This window comes from Eschrichtius robustus, chromosome 1, assembly GCF_028021215.1.
Source record: "Eschrichtius robustus isolate mEscRob2 chromosome 1, mEscRob2.pri, whole genome shotgun sequence".
Taxonomy (NCBI): Eukaryota; Metazoa; Chordata; class Mammalia; order Artiodactyla; family Eschrichtiidae; genus Eschrichtius; species Eschrichtius robustus.
In genome coordinates, this window is record NC_090824.1 from 167,931,507 (window position 1) to 167,951,646 (window position 20,140).

At 46.3% G+C, this 20,140-nt stretch overlaps 1 protein-coding gene across 1 annotated transcript; it reads right to left on the minus strand.

The window, feature by feature from the left end:
- Positions 1–5,878: 5,878 nt before the first annotated feature.
- On the minus strand, positions 5,879–18,524 carry MINAR1 (membrane integral NOTCH2 associated receptor 1). Its single transcript, XM_068538107.1, has 3 exons — positions 16,224–18,524; positions 11,334–11,588; positions 5,879–6,076 (listed from the first exon to the last, which is right to left on the minus strand). Exons 1-3 carry the CDS (start codon positions 18,522–18,524, stop codon positions 5,879–5,881), a joined length of 2,754 nt encoding a protein of 917 aa, XP_068394208.1.
- Between the last annotated feature and the right edge of the window lie 1,616 nt (positions 18,525–20,140).

A 20,140-nucleotide genomic window follows, 5' to 3' on the forward strand; every position in this document is an offset into this window, starting at 1 on the left:
ATCAATGGATATACAAATGGGGAAGAAACGTATCTTAACCCCCTACCTCATACCAGGTATAAATATCAATTCCAAAAAGAGTACATTATTTTTTTTAAATTTATTTATTTATTTATTTTTGGCTGTGTTGGGTCTTTGTTGCTGCGTGGGGGCTTTCTCTAGTTGCGGCGAGCAGGGGCTACTCTTCATTGTGGTGTGCAGGCTTCTCATTGCGGTGGCTTCTCTTGTTGCGCAGCACGGGCTCTAGGCGTGTGGGCTTCAGTAGTTGTGGCTCGTGGGCTCCAGAGCGCAGGCTCAGTAGTTGTGGCACACGGGCTTAGTTGCTCCGTGGTATGTGGGATCTTCCCAGACCAGGGCTTGAACCTGTGTCCCCTGCATTGGCAGGCGGATTCTTAACCACTGCTCCAGGGAAGCCCCCCCAGGAAGAGTACATTATTAATAATGCCATTTGCTGCAACATGGATGGACCTAGAGATTGTCATACAGAAGAGAGAAGAGATTGTCTCTCTCTGAAGTCAGACAGAGAAAGAGAAACATCGTATGATATCGCTTACATGCGGAATCTAAAAAAGAAATGATGCAAATGAACTTACAAAACAGAAACAGACTCACAGACTTAGAGAACGAACTTATGGTTACCAGTAGGGAAAGGTGGGGGGAAGGGATAGGGAGTGTGGGATTGACATGTACACACTGCTGTATTTAAAATGGATAACCAACAAGGACCTACTGTAGAGCACAGGGAACTCTGCTCAATACTATGTAACAACCTAAATGGAAAAAGAATTTTAAAAAGAATAGATACATGTATATGTATAACCGAATCACTTTGCTGTACACCTGAAACTAACATAACATTATTAATCAACTATACTCCAATATAAAATAAAAAGTTAAAAATATAAAAAAATAATTTTAAAAAAGAAGTACAGATCTAACCATGAAAAATAAAACAATAAAGCTCCTTAAAGAAAGTATACAGCATCTTCATGACATTGGAGTCTGTATAGATTTCTCAAACAGGACTCAAATTGCCAATCATAAGAAGAAAATGATACATTTTTATGTTAAAATAGAGAACTCTCATTGATCAAAAAGACAGCATTGAAAGAGTAGAAAATGCAGCTCACAGAATGGAAAATCATATTTATAATGTATATCTGACAAATAACTCATTTCCAGAATTTGTAGAGAATGTCTACAAATCAATAAGAAAAAGACAAAAACCTAATAAAACTGGCAAAAATGTGGACAGGCACTCCACAAAATATGAGATCTAAATGGTCAATAAACATACAAAAAGGTAGCAAGTCTTATTAGTGACCAGAAAAACTCAAATTAAATACACAATGAGCTACCCCTACACACTGAGCAGAATGGCTCAAATGAGAGACAGACAGTATCAATGGCTTAGTAGGATGTAGAGCAAGTGGAACTCCCATATATACTGCTGATGGGACTGTAGGTTGGTAGAACCATGTTCAAAAACTTTTTGGCAGTGTCTACTAAAGCAAAACATAAGCACATCTCATGATCCAGCGGTTTTACTCCTAGGTATACCCATTACAGAAATGCACATACAAGCATATTCATAGCCCCAAGCTGGAAGCTACCCAAATGTCCATCAACAGTGGAATGAATAAATAAATCGTGCTATATTCACAATCAGTGCAATGAGAATGAGAAAACTACAACCACACACCACAGCATGGATGTTTTTCACAACATTACGTTGAGTGACACAAAAGAGTACATACTGCATGAAATGCATTCACACAAAGCTTTAAAACAGGCAAAACTACCATGTGCCTTTAAAAGTCAGGACAGTTGTTCTTCTTTGCAAGGTTTTCGCTGGAAGGGGGCCTGAGGGAGGTTTTTGGGGTGCTTGAATGTTCTGGTTTTTGATCTGGGTGCTGATTACATGGATGTGTTCAATTTGTGAAAAAGCATCAAGCTGGATGCTTATGATCTGTGCGTGAAACTGACAACTTATAGTTCATGCATAGAATAAAATCTCACGGCATGCTATTTTATCATTTTTCAGTTTATTTTCGATTATATTTGGAGAGGCAGATTTCACATGATAGCTTCAAACCAACCATTATACATTAACCAAATTTTACACAAGCCATTTGAAAAAAGATCTAAAAATGTGCTTAGTTATTGGTATTATATAACAATGATCAAGCACCAAGAGTGTGCTGAGAGCTTTTCAGAACAAACATAGAAAAGACGAGTCCCTGCCTTCGTGGATACCCATTCCTCTAGAGTCTTGCGCATAAAACTTCACCTAATATTTCACACCCCTTTACTCATAAGGCATAAATAAGGAAGTTTGTTGCATTTCTCATTGTTACTTAATAAATATTTAATACCCTTTTCCCCAAGTATACCAACTATTACTAATATTTTTGCCTTTAAATACAAATTTCCGAAGTACAATATACAGTATACTCTGATTTGGTATTCACACAGTTGACCACAATATTCTTGCAGGTTGGTTATAACATGAAGCATGTTGAATTTCAACATTCACACATTTTTATACCACTTAACAGAATCATTTACTATTGGCAGAGCTTTTTTTGTTAAGAAAAATGAGGTGCCATTGCTCTTAGATTGATAAACTGTAAACAAAAACAGCACTGCCTTGATTCCAATAAGGATATCAGAAGTTATGGCACATTCAGAACAGTGAATTTTAGCACATCTATCAAGCTAGCCTTGCAGATACCAACCACATAGCTGCATGCCCTAAAATACTAACAATTTATGATCAGCTAGTAATGGGTGATATAAGTATGATTTGCTTGACTGTATTTTCCGTTTAAAGGAGAGGATACTGGTGTAAAATATCTGAAAACTGTGAGCTCGGAAATTTTTTTGCTTCTCTGCAAGGCTGTGTTCCAAGCAAATTCAGACTGAAAAAGAGGATGAAATGATTCCAACTTTAATCATTGGCTAAAGAGATCTAATTTCAAAACAATCCCTTAACTACATCTGATTGTTCATTTTTTTAAATGCAAGAGAAATGAAGTGAATTTTGATAGTGTAGTGATTTTCGGTTTCGGCACAAGAAATCATACGTCATGTGAAAATGCCAGAGAGCGTGGTAGAAGCCGGTGCCCACTACAGAAGTCAGGCCAGTCCCTGTGTCACCTCCAGGGAGCTCACAGCAGCAGGAGATTAGAGGCAGGTTTTAGAGGGATGGGTAGATGCTTCCCTCCCGGCCAGACTCTGGTCTTGACCCTTTCTGCAAATAGGATGGAGGAGCTGGAGTGAGTCTGGGGTCCAGGGAAAGAAGGTATAACAAGCTTGGGATCAATGGAGAGAAAGGACCCAACTGTGAACTTCACCTTATCTAGCTTCCAAGACCCCAAGCATCCATCAGGATTCAAGCCGTGGATAATCCCTTTCCAGAGGAAACCACCTTGCCTTTGGGCCACCACTGTGTGGTTTCCCAGGGGTATTATCAGGTCTGGATGTTTCCATTACGTGGCAATGATGCTGAGCTGAATTTTAAAGCTACACTGGACTTAGAGCAAGACTAAATTTCTTAGACAACCTCCCCAGATATGAAAAGAGTAGAAGAAAATTCTACAGAGTCCCTTCTCTTCTATGCGTGGGGTGGGGCTTAGAGTCATGCCCTCCCTACGGAGCCAGGCACGTGGCCCCAACAGGGCCCATTAGGAATAGATTCACCCAAGGGCAGTGGCAATAGTGGTTTGGTCCATCCACCATGATCCTACCTGGCAAATGAAGGAGTCTGAATGGGATTTGACAAATTTTTCTTATCCTGGGTAACTGCATCTCCACTTCTCTGCCAATCATAGAGCAAGAGATTGGGAACTACCTATCTCTGCTGCTCTCGTGGCTTAACCTGTGATAAAGGTGAGGGTGGCAGGAATGGGATGTGTTCTAGAGCCGTACTGGTTGGGAGGAGAGCGGGGATGGCAACACCCAACTGCCGAGGGTATTAACCTAGAATCCCTTTTGGGGTGAAAGAAACAACCTTATTGAATGTGCCCAACCCAAAACAGAGCACCAAAAGACTAAAATTCTGACAGTAGACAGTAATATATATTTCTTTTCATTTTCAATTATAAATCCTCAGTTTTCCATACTAAGGCTTAAATTGCAGTCACCTAGCTGAAAATCTGTACATAAACATGAGACTAGAAATAGATGACATGAAGACCTCTAAAGATGAAGGTTCACTACAGATGAAAGCATCCATCCCTTATTTATTAACAACATGAAATGTTCTGACTACCCTTTACAGTGAACAATAGGATTAGACCCAGCAAGCTAAGCATTATTTGGAAGTTTTTAGGATGGATGCTGAACGCCTATTGCTTTAAAATCTGAGATGCTTCCCAAACCTCTCTTTCAGGAGTGTATTATATCATCCAGAGTGATGATTCTTACTACCAGTATTTATTTATAATCCACCTTGTTCTCAGAAGAATTAAGGTAGCTAGTTTCTATCAATCGTTTTTCTTTAACCTGTAACAAGACATTAGGATCAAATGCCGAAAAGGATTCTTTCCGTCCAATTATGTCAAAGCACCATTCAACAGGTGGAAACTGAGATCAAATTCTAATGAAATTACAACGGCTTCCTTACACTGGAGAAACCTTGCTCTCAAGTTATTTTACAGAGATGACAATAAACCAAACTTAGGTATTTAGATAGACATTATAGATAGATAGATAGATAGATAGATAGATAGATAGATAGATAGATAGATAGATAAACGGTTAAATAGATCTTTTTTTTTTTGCACAGCTGACAAGTATTCAGAACTCTGGAGTAGGTGTTGGGGTAGTTGAGAATACCTCACAGCCTTTATCATATTATTGACAAGCTTTCAAAAAATTTTTAAAGCCATTGGAAATGGCTGGTATTAGTGGTGCATGGAAACCATGGTTTATAGTTAGAATGTCAAAGTTCAGCCATTGTCTCTACTCTTCAAGGCACAAGGACAAGTTCCAAATTCTCCAACTCATGTGTGAGAAGCAGAGCAACGGGTACCACCAGGAGACAGAAGATTAAGGAGAGGAACCACACACCAAAGCAAGAATGGGAGGTCCTTTGGGATGCCATGACTTTCAGATATTGATCGTACGTCATTAGCAAGCAACTCTCCCACACCTTGAGGTGGGTACAGGAAGGTCTCCTGGCCTGAATACCTTGGCCTATTAAGCAGAGAGCACACTTCATGCCACGCCTGATTTGGCAGTCCAGCACCTTCCTACCCTGGGCACCAGGAAGAAGGTCCAGAACGTTTCCATGAAGATCTGCAATGAAGATCGTAATGATGACAGAAGGGCAAGAATGAAAAGCCGGTAGCCCTTGATAAAAGTCAGCGGAGAAGTAACCCCCTTTATGGATACATACCCTGTTTCTTTGCCTGCGATGATCTAAGAACATTAAGGGAAAGAGAATCCATGCTTTTTTTTTAATTCTTATCTCGCTATCTCCCTTAGCTTCCCTAAAACAGGCATGGATTAACCATCTCCTCTATCACATATTTCCCGCCGTGAAATTTCATCAAAATGGAAAGAATCCAACCAATTAAACTTCCTCTTTTTTTTGCTTGGAATTCAGTTTGTATCTACTGGTAGTCCATTACATTCTTTTGGTAGGAAAAGATATTGCACTTCTTAAAATTCATCCATGTAATTAAGTCAAAGCTAATAGGTAGGTAGATATGTCTCTAGAATGTATACTTTCTGAAGACCATTGTTAGCATTTGCAGAAAAGCCTCCGTGATTTCTATTTCAACAAACTGTGGCCCCACTGGCACGTGATTTTAAACTACAGAGGGAGACGTCGGTGGTCATGAGCCGCAGGCAACATTGCATGTCCAGCGGCTCATGATTTCATTGTGCAGATGGGCACGACGATGACCAGAATGACTGTGCACGTGGCTGCAGCGATCAGAGCAGCAATCTTGCAGACCTTGGCTCGTCTGAACTCGGCTTCTTTCCTTTTTAGTAATGAGTCGTAGCCTGGAGTATAAATATCTTCCATCCAGTATTCTAAGTTGTTTGGGTTTAAAGATTCTTGAGTCTAAAAGTGAAGAGAAGATGTTAGAAATATGGTGAATATGTGCAACAGGTTCAAGACGTTCTGACAATCATCACCCCTGAAGCATCTCAGAGCTGTCTGCAGCTTGCTGGGGAGATGACCGAGGAGTCCAACGCTGCCCACCAGCCCCCCCTGAGGTGGACCACCAAGGACTCGGGCTCCCGCACATCCCAGATTGTACCTGCCCCTCTCCTACTACAAAGGTCATGATGGGGGACTTCCCTGGTGGCGCAGTGGATAAGATTCTGTGCTTCCACTGCAGGGGGCCTAGGTTCGATCCCTGGTCAGGGAACTAGATCCCATATGCATGCCACAACTAAGAGTTTGTGTGCCACAACTAAGGAGCCCATGTGCTGCAACTAAGGAGCCCATGTGTTACAACTAAGGAGCCCGCCTGCTACAACTAACACTCAGTGCAACCAAATAAATAAATAAATAAATATTTTAAAAAAACAGGTCACAATGGTCTTGACACAGGAAAACCCAGCGATTTCCTGGGAGCAAGCAAAATAGGGCCGAGACAAACAAGACTCTACGCCTCAAGGGCGTACGGCCAAGAACAAGCTGGCCCTGCTGCATGGGAAGCAGGGAAAGTCACTGAAAAATATTCTCCACTAACGGTCCCTAAGAACAGAGCTGTTTAAGGCAAGGCTATTGTATTACTCTGATTTGGTTCCGAGTTCTTCAGTAAAGCCTCTACTGAAAAATCAAAGGCACCTCCCAGATAAGCAGTTCAAACAAAACATAAAATATTTCCATTTCAAACATCTGTCAGGCCACTGCTCACAGGCCAGGTCTACAGACCAGTGGCAGGCCACCCCCATGCCAGGTGCAGGGTCCCCAGTGGGAGAGACCCCCACCCACTGACATTTGTCTCCCAGCCTCCCTGAGATTAATGTCTGTCTGCAGGAGAAATATTACATTTAACCTGTATCACCCAGGAATCCCATTCCCCGTGGATGGCTAGAATCTATTTCCATAAAGAAAGGCAGTGTTCTCATTTTACGGCAAACATTTAATAATGTGACTGTCACATAAAAGCAGCAACACATTGCAATTCCAAGTGAGGTCGCCTAAATCTTTGAAACACAAGCAAAATATCCAGTTTGAAGATTTTCTCAGATTGTTTAATGTTCATAAAGATGGGCATGTTACAAATCACACACACACACACACACACACACACACACACACACACACACAGGATTACAAAACAAATGCTTCCAAAAGTTAAAAAAAAACCCAGCTCGGTTGTACTGTGTTATTGGAATATTGATTATTCTAACCCGTATTAGTCATTCTCCACCTCTCCTTTCAGAACCATTCTCTGTTCTTTTCTGCCTTGCTCTGTGCCCCCAGGAGACCGGCCGATACGAACACATCCCAGGTGGATTCAGTCAGTGGGGTACAGCTCCCCCTGCCCCCTCCCCGATGGGCTACAGTTCTATCAGGTACCTGCTCTCACAGCTGTGGGTCTCGGTGGGTTTCAGAAACAGCGCCCTTTCCTTGGCCTTCAGATCCAAGGGCAGCAACAGCGTCTCACTCATGCTGGTCCCTGGGCGCTTCATGGGCTTTAAACCCTGCCTACACCGCCACCAAGAGTCCCCTCCTTCCGCTTCCTGCTGGGATGCTGACGACCCGCATTCCGTGGACTCCTCTGGCTGCTTTATTGCTCTCCTGCTTTGTTTTTGTTTTGTTTTGTTTTTTGGCCATGCGGCACGCAGGATCTTAGTTCCCTGACCAGGGATAGAACCCGGGCCCCCTGCGTTGGGAGCACGGAGTCTTACCCACTGGACCGCCAGGGAAGTCCCTGCTCTCCTGTTTCTAATGGCCTTCCAGTACAGGGGCCAGCAGACTCCAGCCCATGGGCCAGATACAGCCCAACACCTGCCTTTGTACAGCCTACCAGTTAAGAACGGTTCTCACATTTTTAAATCATTGAAAAAAGAATAAAAGGAAAACAATAGTCAGTGGTATGTGAAAATCATATGAAATCAAATCTCCGTGTCCCAAAATAACATTTTGTCGAAACACAGCCGTATCCAGTCATTTACAAGTTGCCCATGGCTGCTTGAGACAATTATTGGCAGAGTTGAGCACTTGTGATGGAGACTGTAAGGCCTGCAAAGTCTTAAAGTAGTTACTCTCTGGCCCTTTAGAGAAGAGTTTGCCAATATTCTAGAATATTCTGTACAACGTTGCATAATGAAAAGAGAATGGGACTTCGGGGTCCCTGAAATCCTCCCAGGTCCCCTTCCTCACGGAGGCACAATGTTCAAAGACTTTTCCAATTATTCATGTTATCTGGAAAGGCGGGGAGGGGTGGTAGGCGATGCTGGCCATTGCTAGAACCCACACCATGAGAAACAGGACATGCTCCATGATGGAAAGTTCCTTAAAATGCAGGATTGTCTGTTCAGACTTTGCAAGAAACTCCTACTCCAGCACCTCTGCTAAGTCCCAGGAGCCACGGTCTCCCTGAGTTGCCCAGGGCACTTCTGCTACTGCCCAGCTCCGGCTGTTAGGACAAGTGTCCTTATGCTTGGGCTGCAGCTCTTTCCCCAGCACAGCTCTGTCCTCCATGGGCACTTGGGATCGGTCTGTTTCCCTGGACATGAAAGCTCTTCAGCAATTTAACGGGTACCCTAGAGGGGAGAGAGGGAGCCAAGGTGGGCATATTAAGCTGGGGACTGGTCTGCAGGGGTGGGCTGGTTTGGGTGGAAGGCTGAAGGAGCAGCTCTCCCTGCTTTGGCACTTTGGAGACAGGCTCTGACCAGGGAGGCTGAAACACCACCTCTTCTTCCCAATATTCCCGAGGCGGGCCAAGGAGATAAACAGTGTGTAAACAACACATCAGATTTTGTCTTGTTCCCTCCAGCTCAGACAGAAGGAAACTGGCTTCCTTTCATAGGTAGATATGCTTTAGGGGCTGGGATTCATCCTGTGAAGTAAATTATTTTTAATTACTTTTTCCAATAACCACAAGCTCTCACGACACCCAGTGGGACACAGGGGGTATCCTCGGTTGTTAATTACGCCTGCTGAACACTGGAAATGGAAACGGGACCTGTACCTTTGTTGCACCCTCAAGTGGCCATTGATGGCAAATTTACATCTTGACGCCATGGGGCCCCAAGAAGATGGTCCAGATGTGGAAGCTGCCCTAAGACAGTACCTGGGTCTCTGCAAAGCGATGAAAACAAGTAAGGTGGTGCCTTTCTGCCTTCATCGAGTTCCTGATACCTGTTCTGCTTTGCTGCAAACACCCTCGAAAGGCTATCAAACTCTTTCCTGTCTTATATTTTTTTGTGAGAGTGTATCTAGATACACTATCCTTTGCATTTTTAAGTGATGTCACCTAAAGCTCTCTAATCTAAAGATCTTTTATTTTTTATAATTTTGCCTTTACGCTCCTGAACATTGGCACTTTAAAATTGCATGTATCTGTAGGAGCGAAATCTCCCAGACTCTGCCTCCCAAACTTTAAAAAGATGTTTCTCAGTCTATGACTCATTCAATTAATCTGCTCCTGTCAAGGTCATCCCATGATACTGGTGAAACATTGATTATTCCACCAGGTGAGCCATTCACACCTCTGGGCCTTTTCTGACTCGCCTGCAGCTCGTGGCAACCTAATACCCACAGGTTGCAGTGTGGTAGCCACAGCAGAGCAGTGGGACCCTCCTGCAGGAGAAGCAAATCCTATCTAGACTGCTTGCCAGCAGGATGGTGACAGGAGAGGACGTGGCCTGAAGGGTCAAGTGGCATGCAGCTGGCATGGGGACAAAACATGCAGGAGGTGACAGGGGCCAGGAGTACCTCTGGGGTGGTCCTGATATCACCACCCACTTGACTCTCAAGATCTGGCCAGAGATGTCCCTTCCCATAATTGCTGTCATTTAGGGCCCAACATAAACAAATGTCACTGCAGTCATTTGTGTGATGTGAAGCTCCACTATACTGTCATCAACAGAAAAATGACATGGTGGAAAGGCAACATAGGAGGAAGTGCAGGAGTCTTATTGCCGGATAGTCCAGTATGAATTTAGACTTGTCAGACCTGCAGCAAGTTCTTGTGCTTCTCAGGGCCTCGATTTCCTCATTTATAAACTTGAGATGAACAACATCACTCCCGCCTGCAGGCCACTGTGCCTTGAGCGAGAGACCGTGATAAAAAGCCCTGTACAGAGTTGATCGATTTCAGCATCATTTCATCAGCGCCAAAATGCCTTTTCGGTGCCTTCTTAATGCCAGGTACTTTAAATACATTATTTTCATTTCTGACAGTGACTCTGAAAGTTAGATATTATTATGGACATTTAACAGGTGAGGGAACCAAAGCTCAAACAGGTGAACATTCCAGGCCACACAGCAAAGGAACCCTGGCTTAGAACCCACACTGCGGGAAAACACATTTCTTTTCTCGCCACTGCACTGCACCTCCTGCAGCCCTCTTGGCTTTAGAGAGAGGCCATTTCAGGGGAGACCTAGCCATACCACCCCCCCCCCCAACTGGCATCTCTCCAACTGCCCTTTAAGTGGTGTGGACCTGCTGGGACCCGTACGTGAGTGGTGGCGTTGGGATGACAGCCTCGCTGCCCACAAAGCTAGCTGGCAGGTGGGGACAGGGTACTTCCTGTGCTCCCGAGGTGATGCGGACACACAGATAAGACGCAGTGTGGATGGAACCAGGTGGAACTGCCCAGCACAATGAAAGTGGCCAAAACCCAGCCCTGCCTGTGGTTGAACAGAAAACATGCCCTCCAGCCACAACTGTATTCACAGAGCTTCCGGGGATGGCGCTTACCTGGGACTGCTCCGTATGGAAACATAATCCATAGCTCGGCTCCCACAAATATGCTTTTATCCCACGTGCTACATGTGGAAGGAGAAATCAGCTTGTGTTTCATTAAACAGTTGGGCTGAGGTCTTGTGAGCAAATACGAGAATCTGCACTTGGTATGGAGTCTTAAACGCATCGTTAGCAAATCGGATGGCCAAAGTCAATCAATCAATCGATCAAGCATTCCCACTGCTACATGTTTACAAAGCAATAAGCAAAATATCAATCCCCTTGTGAAAAATCTCTGCTCTACGATGTATGCAGGTTCAGAATTCCATGGTGGGGACCCAGGGAGCTGAAGGTGAGGGAGCGGGTCGGTTAGGGCATCCGCTATCCATTCCTGCATCCACCAGGGTGTGGCTGGGCTCCCCCCACCCGGGGCAGTGAGAGGCTCACCTGCAGGTCCAGGGCTGTCAGCTTGCCCTTCTCGCCCGCGTTGCGAGAATACTCCTCGATGGTCCAGGAGGGCTGGCCCCGCTTCACCTCCGCCAACTCCGTCAGCCGCATGTCTGTGTACAGAGGGTTGTTCTTCATGTGGGCCTTGAGGGAGGCGGGGTAGGGGTGAGGGCTGAACACCTGCTCCACCAGGAAGCCGTCTTTGGGCTGCTTGGGCAGTCGGTGCTGCGGGGGCATGTCATACTGCCTGTCTGCCTGCAGAGGGGCACAGAGGAGTCCAGAGAGAGACACAGATGCCATCAGAGAGCCCACAGTGCCAGTGGGCAGACACCAGCTTTCCATCACTGGGCTCTGCCCGGGTAGCAACATGCAGTTATTCACGAGCAAATAGAAGGAATATCTTGGACTGGGGGAAATTTACTAGGAAAAGCTTATGATATTGATAATACTCAAATGACCCAACATTTCTATGCCAGGAAGAGATGATTTTATCTTACCCTCATACCATGACTACTATTATTAACACGCATTGTTCAGGTAAGGAAATGGAGCCCAGAAAGACTCAGTAATTTACCCCAGGGTGCACAGCTGCTAACGGGAGGAGCTGGCATTTAAATCTATCATCTGGCTTCAGAGAAGCTCTGCTTAACCACTGCATAGTACTTCCCTCTCTTTTTCTTTTCTTTTTTTTGCCGCACCACGTGGCATGCGGGATCTTAGTTCTCCGACCAGGGACCGAACCTGCGTCCCCTGTAATGGAAGTGCAGAGTCTTAAACCACTGGACTGCCAGGGAAGTCACTGCCTCCTCTTTCTCTTACCAATTTCTACCTGGTACTGAGGAGTAAAAGATATGGGGTCCTTCCCCCTAGGAGCTGGCTGAAACCACTGATGCCACACTGCTTCTCTGGATGGAAGAAGCCAAGCCAGAAAGCACGTGGTGGGAGCCTCTAGTGATCTTCAGAGACCTCTGCGTGGCCTTCAGGACAAGGGAACCGTCTGGACCACAGTTTGGAGGCAGGAAGGTGCCCAGCACAGCTGGCATCACGTATGTTGTCAGTCCTTGAGTTCCACCCGAACCAGGGGGCTCCGTTCTCCACGAACCCTGTTATAACTAGAGTCTTCTGGTGCTTTCTACTTCTAACTTGAGGCCCTCAGATCTCCACATAGATGTCACTCCCTCCAGAAGTGCTCCCTGACCAAGACCGGGTCAGCGCCCATCTACGTGACCCCTTCAGACTGCGTACGGAGCCCGCGGCCAGCACTGTCCCACTGAACCGTAACTGCCTGTCTGTCTGTCCGCCTCCTCCGCTGGACTGAGTTCCCCGAAGGCAGGGGACTGTAGTGAACACCTTTTAGTCGCCCGCTCAGCAAAATCATACCACCAAGGAGAAGGCACTCCCATCTTTGTTAAAGGGACGGATCCCAACACCATGGAGTCGTGCACATGAAACAAAGAGCCAAAGAGCTGTGGGTGTGAGCAACAGACAAAGAAGAAGGAAAAATAAGAACACGAGTGAGGGACAGTGTGGAAAAGCAAGAGGAGGAGAAAGGGTTCGGGTGTCAGGACAGGGAGCGTTTATGTGTGAGCACCTGATGAGACAACGTGTGTGAGTGGGAGTGTGTGTATCCTACACGTGCACGGGGACCAGGAGCACACTCCCAGCTACCAGCAAACTGGACCCATCGGCTCTTGCTCAAATACAGTGTAACTCTGAGCCCTTCCAAACCATTAAGACCGCTGATGCTGATACAAGGAAAGCAGGATAAACTTGGCCAAATCCAAATAAGAAAGTGAGGTGTCCTCTTATTTTCTAGCTCATCAAACCCAAGTATCTTCTAAAAGGTGTCACTGATTTTATTCATTCTACTCATCACCGCTACCGAACACTCAGAGGGCTCCCACGGCATGCAGGGCCCGTGCCGAGCTGGGGGCAGAGCAGGTGCCAATAATAACAGCAAGGCATCATAACTACAATTAATTGAGGGCTGACTGTGTGTGTCTCCTGCTGTGCTCGGGGCTGAACACGTGATATCCTATTTCAGCTTCTCGAAAACATCGGCAAGGCTATAACATTATAATCCCCGCTGTGGATGTGGCAACTCAGAGAGGTTAAGGAACTGGCCCAATGTCACACAGCCAGGAAGTGGCAGAGCCAGGATTTGAATTTGTTTTCGCTTCTGAGACGGAAAGTTACCCGCTGCCCACGCTTGCCTCCCTGCTCCTACCATGGAGGCCTTTGCATTCTAACATGGCAGTCGGTGTGTATACCTAAGATACTTTTAAAATAAAGGTTGGTATCTACTCTGTCTGAACAAAGAGGATGAAAGGCAGGAGATCAGAGACCAGCAATAATCTTGGGAGGCTTTCAGAGGCTTATGAATTAAGAGGCCTTGACAGGAACTGGGTCTAGGTCAGCACTGAGGAGGTGGACAGGACACTTTTTTTTTTTTGATGTGGACCATTTTTAAACTCTTTATTGAATTTGTTATAATATTGCTTCTGTTTTATGTTTTGATTTTTTGGCCACGAGGCATGTGTGATCTTAGCTCCCCGACCAGGGATCAAACCCACACCCCCTGCATTGGAAGGTGAAGTCTTAACCATTGGACTGCCAAGGAAGTCCCTGGACAGGAAACTCTTGATGGAGAAATCACGTGAGTAAAGGTTCGACAGTGGGATGGGGCCTGGCCATCCTAGATGCTTCATCAGTACTTGCTGAATGAGTGACTGAGTGAATGAGGGTGGCATTTTTGAGGACAACCAGGTAGACGTATCAAGGTGGAGAAGGGCCCAGTCCGGGTGAACTGGAGCCCTCCTGTTGGGGAGAAGGACATGACATGCCCAGGGTTTGAGTGGCCAGGCTGAGTGGCTTGAAACTTTTTGCTGAGCAAAGGGAAGCCAAGGAGGAGTTGGGAACAGGAGGCACTGCACACCCCAGAGTGGAGCTTTAGGAAAGGGAGCAGAGCAGTGGTGGATGGGATGAGATGGAAGTGGCGGCAGAGGTGGGGGGGTGATGAGCGAGAGAAACCAGTTACACATGTGCCCCCAAATCCCAGCTGGGAGGTGGTAGGAGCCTAGACCTGGGGGAGGGAGGGTGGATTTAAGCAGAAAGAAACATCACAGAAGATAAATCCACAGGGTCGAGTAGCCCAACTGGATGTGAGAGAGCCGAAGAGGGAAGTCAGAGATGAGAGACACCCCTTCACTTTGGGGAATGGCTAGAATGGCGACCCCAGAATGGGTACAGGGAGAGGGAAGCCTGGCTTTGAAGGAACAGAAAATCTAGCTGGGACCTGTAGATTTCAGCCCACGGCAGACATCTGGGGGAGCTGGCCTTCAGCAGTTTGAGATTTGGGAGCAAAGTTCAGAAGGGCCCCAGGGGTGGTCACCACCATGGCAGGCATCAGCTCAGGGACGGTGAGAGCCACACGTCGGGAGGGAGAAATGAGGTCACAGAAGGAGGCCAAATGAAGACCGCTCACCCCAAACACTAGCAACTTTGAGCTGTGCATTTCAAGGGATCTCTCTCAAGCTTATTTCTGTTGGTTTCTGGGGGCTCTGACATTTTATAGGTTGGACGCATGGCTAGTTCAGTTTAACTTGATGTATCTACAGAAGTGCCAAACCACTGGAGTGCTCTAAATGGCCATTTTCAATGCTACCTAAGACCCAGGGCTCCAGGAACCTGGCCAGACTCTGGCAGCTAATTGACACGACAGCAGTGCCAGAGGAGAAGACCCGTAGCTGGGCACCTTGTCGGAGTGTCAGCACATAATATACTCTGATTTCTGTCCAACACCACGCGTTGCAAGTGGCTACCGAAGAGAACGGTGGCCAGCACAGGTACCAGAGGTTCCTCTGGGATCAGAAGAAAATCACTTCTTATTTTACTCTCTTTCCCTGCTTTGGACCCTGAAAACTTCCTTAGGGCTCCATTTTCTAATCTTGCCCTTCTTGGCATTCGAGGGACTCCGCCTCCTGCTCTGTATTCAATGTCTGCAGCCACACCTCTTCACTCCCTCTCTGGTGACTGGTCCGTCTGTCCACGGACCTTTGGAATCAGGGAAGGGAATTGAGATGAGCAACACATTGGAATGGCATCACTTTGGCCAGAAAGGGTTCAATGTAACCTACTTAGAAGGAAGAAGAACAGCCACAAGTACCGCTGAAACAAATCATCCTTACTGCAGGGGACGGGAAGAAGAAAGAATGTGAGTATGTGTGTATGTGCTCACTCCAGCACTGACAGAAAGATGTTGACTATAAAGGTGCAAAAACGCTCAAGTTCCCGTAAAACTGTGTAGGAAAAAACCTCAAAAGCAAAGAAAGACATCATATTAAGAGTTGCCATCCTTGGGCAGTGGAACTGTGAATAATTCCCTTAATTTATCTTCTTTTCTTACGAATCATCTATTGATCTTAAAATGAAAAAAACTCAAACTTTTAAAAAGGAACACCACGCATGCCACACAGTACGTGAAAGGGCCATAGGAGCTAGCTCGCTTTTAAGTCATTTCCCTCCTTTTCTTTGCCTGCATCCTGCCCTTTCAGAAAGGACAGGAAGAAATCCTTGGTGATGCTTGTCTGCTCTGCCATGTTCCCCATTCTATGAAAATCAGGTCTCGAACCACCAGTCCAATATCTGAGCCATGCTTTCTCCCATCGGCAACACAGCAGCGTGTGCTCCTCCGGGCTGACGGACAATTTGGTGGGACCAACCACCAGGCTATGCTGTCCTCTCTGCTCTAACGTGGAAAGTCTGGAAGGATTACGAGCACAAGAAGGGCAGACCTCTCTTTCGTGTAATGTAAGCTTCCAGGCTTGGAAACAGACCAGGGCTATAGTAAGGCTGCTGCCTAGTTACGCGAGCTTACACGTGCATTATTACCTCTTTAGATTTTCGATGCCAGTCCTTACTCTCCCCAGGGCCTCTGTCTTTGACATCCTCCTCTCCAACGCCCACGCGGCTGGTGTAAGTGATGGTGCGCCAGTCCCTGGGCGAATTGGAGATGCTGGCGATTTTGGATTCTGTGGCGCTGTTCTCCTCCGTCAGGGACCTGGAGGATGGCCTGGTGAAGAGGCTTTTTTTTAACGCCTTGACACGAAGGCTTTCGCTGTTGCTTCCGCTGGCGTCTGAGCAGCACCAGTCGGCCGAGTTCTCCAGTTTGGGCCCGTGGGAGCCATTGTGTGCACGGAACATCCGGGGAGAGGCGCTCTCATCGGATGGAGCCTCGCTGGTCAAGGAATTCAGATCTATCTGCACACTCACCTTCTCGGGCTGCTGTATCTTCTCATCCAGTCTATTGAGCTTGCCCAGGACCTGGGAGATCTCCTCGCGGACACCCGACAGCGATTCGAGCTTCCGTTCAATTTCACCGATCCTGAGGACCAGTTTGCACACGCTGGTCTTCAACTCCTCTTCCGAGTGGTGACTGTTTTCAGGCCGGTTGCCCTTTTCTCCTTTGCTGCTGGGGAGCCCGTTGGCGATTTTGGTTAGGTTGTGCTCTGGTGAACTGTCACAGTCCGACTTGTGAAGCTGAGACAAAGATCCTGTGCTGTTGTAGCAGGATGACTGTACCACTCCCGTCGAGCCACTGATGCTCATGTCGTCAAGAAATCGGAAAATGTCACTGATGTCATCACTGACAACTTCCGAGTCGTCATCTGACTGCTTCATGGCGTGCCTGTCACTGTACTTGCCCTGCCCAGAGGCACACAAGTCTTTGCATTTCTTGGGCTCCAGGACGTGCTGCTCGGTCTGGGTGCCCACGCTACTGGTGTCTGAGCTGAGCTGCCTGCTGGTGCAGCTAATGCTCTTGTCTTTAAACTTTTTGACCGGTTCATGCTTCTCCAGGTCAATGGGGGACGAGATCTCTTTAGATTTGAGCCCGTTTGGCTTGGCCGCGTAGCCGACGGGGAGAATTGGCTGTTGCTCCTGCGGCATGAGGTAAGCTGGGCGCCTGTCCGGGGTTGGGAAGTTGGGGGTCTGGCTGCTGGGATTTGGATAGCGGAGCTTCTCCTCGGAGGGATTTCTATTGAAAAAGGACCGTTCAAAGTCAGGAACTTCTTCGGTGTTTAGGCTCCAGCTTTTGGCCGGCCAGGGGGTCTGCTTGCCCGGCCTCCCCGGACAGCGCCTGGCCTCCTGGGTCCCCATCACTGGAGTGGGTCCAAAATACGTGGAGGTTTGAAGGTCATCTAAGCTTTCGTGCTTTGCCCGCCTTTTGTCAGGAACAGGGGAGTACTCGGGATTCAGGTACTGGCTGTTGTAGGGCATCTCAAAGCTGTGATTGGGGAAGGGTGTCTTGTGGGACTCCTTTCGGCCCTGGGGTTTCCCGTGCTCGCCCTCAGCCTTGTTAGCGGGGCTGGCCAACCCGGGGGACACAGTCATCAGGTTGTGAAAGTCCTCTTTGAAGATGTTCCTTTTCTGGACGCAGGACTGGACCACGAAGGGCTCCTCGTTAGAAATGAAAGTCTCCTTGATGCCCTGGGTGAGGGGCAGGGAGTCCTGATCGGACATGGACTCGCTCTCGATGTTCATGGGGAAGTAGGTTCTCTGCATCTCGCAGGGCTGAGGGCTGGCCACCGAGTACGGGGCCAGAGCCTGCAGCCTGTCCAGGGAAGCCGCCCGGTTCTTCACATCTTTGCTGACCCCCAGCAGGAAGTTGGGCTCGGAGGCAGGTACAAACTGCGGGCAGTCCTTGCAATCCATCTTGCGGCACTTGGAAGACTGGCGGGTGGGGTAGCCCCGGCTGAAAGGCTGGTCACTCAGCTCGCAGCTGAGGGACTCACACTCGGCCGCGGTGCAGAGCTCCGTGTCCGAGCGGCCCGAGTCAAAGGACGCCTCCTTCTTGCGCATCTTCTGCCGGCCACTGGGGAGCTTCTCCTTGGCCGTAGCCCCGTTCATTTGGATGAGGTTGAAGATCGTCACGATATCTGCCGCCACCATGATTTTCTTCGATTGCTGGTTGTTCACGGTGCATTTCATCTTGTCTTTGAATAACGTGGCTGGAAAATTGGGATCGAGACAAGCCGTGTAGAAGAGCACGCTTCTCAGTTTGGAGAGCTGGGACAGATCAAAACGGGCACACAGGGATTTGCACAGGTCCTGGTAGGAAACGGTATTTTGCTTGCTGTCCAGTTCCTCCAAGATCTTCACCAAGACGAGGGAAGTTTCCTGATTGGTCTCCATGATTTAGAATTTCAAAGCCTCGCTGATGACACTGAAACTTCGAATCAGTTCTACGGGGTGACAATATTGAAACAGAGAAGCGGGGGAGAAAGGATTATAAACACGAGTGGAGTTTTAAGTCAAGCTGGTTATGAACCACATAAAGAAATGCAAGGAAAAACTTTTTAATGTTTAAAAAATGTCATAAGTGCTTTAAAAATATTTATAATATACTTTGTAATTCGCTTCCCAGTAATCTACCTAAAGAAATTGTTGACTATGATTTTGCATAAAGATGTTCATTATGTATATGTACAACTGATTCACTTTGCTGTACACCTGAAACTAACCCAACATTGTAAATCAACTATACTCCAATAAAAATTTTTTAAAAAATAGTTACAATTATAAAAAAAATGATGTTCATTACAATGGCATTTATAATAGTGAAAAAATAAAACATCTTAAATATCCAAATATTAGGAGAATGCATAAATAAAACAGGTTACCATATACGATGATTTCTTACAAACATTAAAATTATATTAATGTACATCCTTACAATGGAATACTACTCATCAACAAAAAGGAACAAATTACCAGTACTTGTAAATGACATGGATGAATCTCAAATGTATTGTGCTTGAGTGAAAGAAGCCAGACTCAAAGGCTACCTATTATATGGTCCCATCTTAACAATATTCTGAAAAACAGATCCGTAGCTGCCCGGGGCTGGATGTGAGGCAAGGTGCTGGCAAAGCGGCACAGAGAAATTTTCCTGGATGATGGAACTATTCCACATCTTGACTGGAGTGGTGGTTGCATGCCTCTATGCATTTGTCAAAACTCACAGAACTGTGTGCTAGAATGTGTGAATGTTAGCTATGTAAATTGTACCTTAATTATAAAATTACACACTGAAGACTTTTTACGACAAAAGAAAACTGTGGTGCAATACTGAGTGAAAAATGTGAAAATAAATCTGTTATGTAGTAAGATCTTAATTATATAAAATTATATCTTCTTGGAAATGAAACTGAAAGAAAATAATATACACTCAAATGTTAATGGTGGTTACCTCTGGATTGTAAATACGCATTTTCTTTCTGAATTAGTCATCTTTGTTTCTCAATATTTTATCATGCAAATTTTCAAACATACAGCAAAGTTGAAAGAATTTTATTTTTCTAATTAATTACTTATTATTTTTTTTTTTGGTTGAGTTGGGTCTTTGTTGCTGCGCGCGGGCTTTCTCTAGTTGCAGTGAGCGGGGGCTACTCTTCGTTGCTGTGTGAGGGCTTCTCATTGTGGTGGCTTCTCTTGTTGTGGAGCACGGGCTCTAGGCACACGGGCTTCAGTAGTTGTGGCTCGCGGGCTCCAGAGCGCAGGCTCAGTAGTTGTGGCCCATGGGCTTAGTTGCTCCGTGGCATGTGGGATCTTCTCGGACCAGGGCTCGAACCCTGCATTGTGTCCCCTGCATTGGCAGGTGGATTCTTAACCACTGTGCCACCAGGGAAGCCCTGAAAGAATTTTATAGTGAACACTCATATAACCACCATCTGTATTCCACCATTAACATTTTACTATATTTACTTTATCACATATCTATCCATCTACCCTTCATGAAGCCATCTTTT

What these genes read in the sequence shown, in the direction of transcription:
- MINAR1 (XM_068538107.1), bottom strand. Translation starts at nt 18,524, where the DNA reads ATGGAGACCAATCAGGAAACTTCCCTCGTCTTGGTGAAGATCTTGGAG. An exon ending in GGCATCGAAAATCTAAAGAG is followed by an intron (nt 11,589 to 16,223) that starts GTAATAATGCAC and finishes GCCCCTCTGCAG; the next exon opens with GCAGACAGGCAGTATGACAT. An exon ending in TGACAGCCCTGGACCTGCAG is followed by an intron (nt 6,077 to 11,333) that starts GTGAGCCTCTCA and finishes CTTCACTTTTAG; the next exon opens with ACTCAAGAATCTTTAAACCC.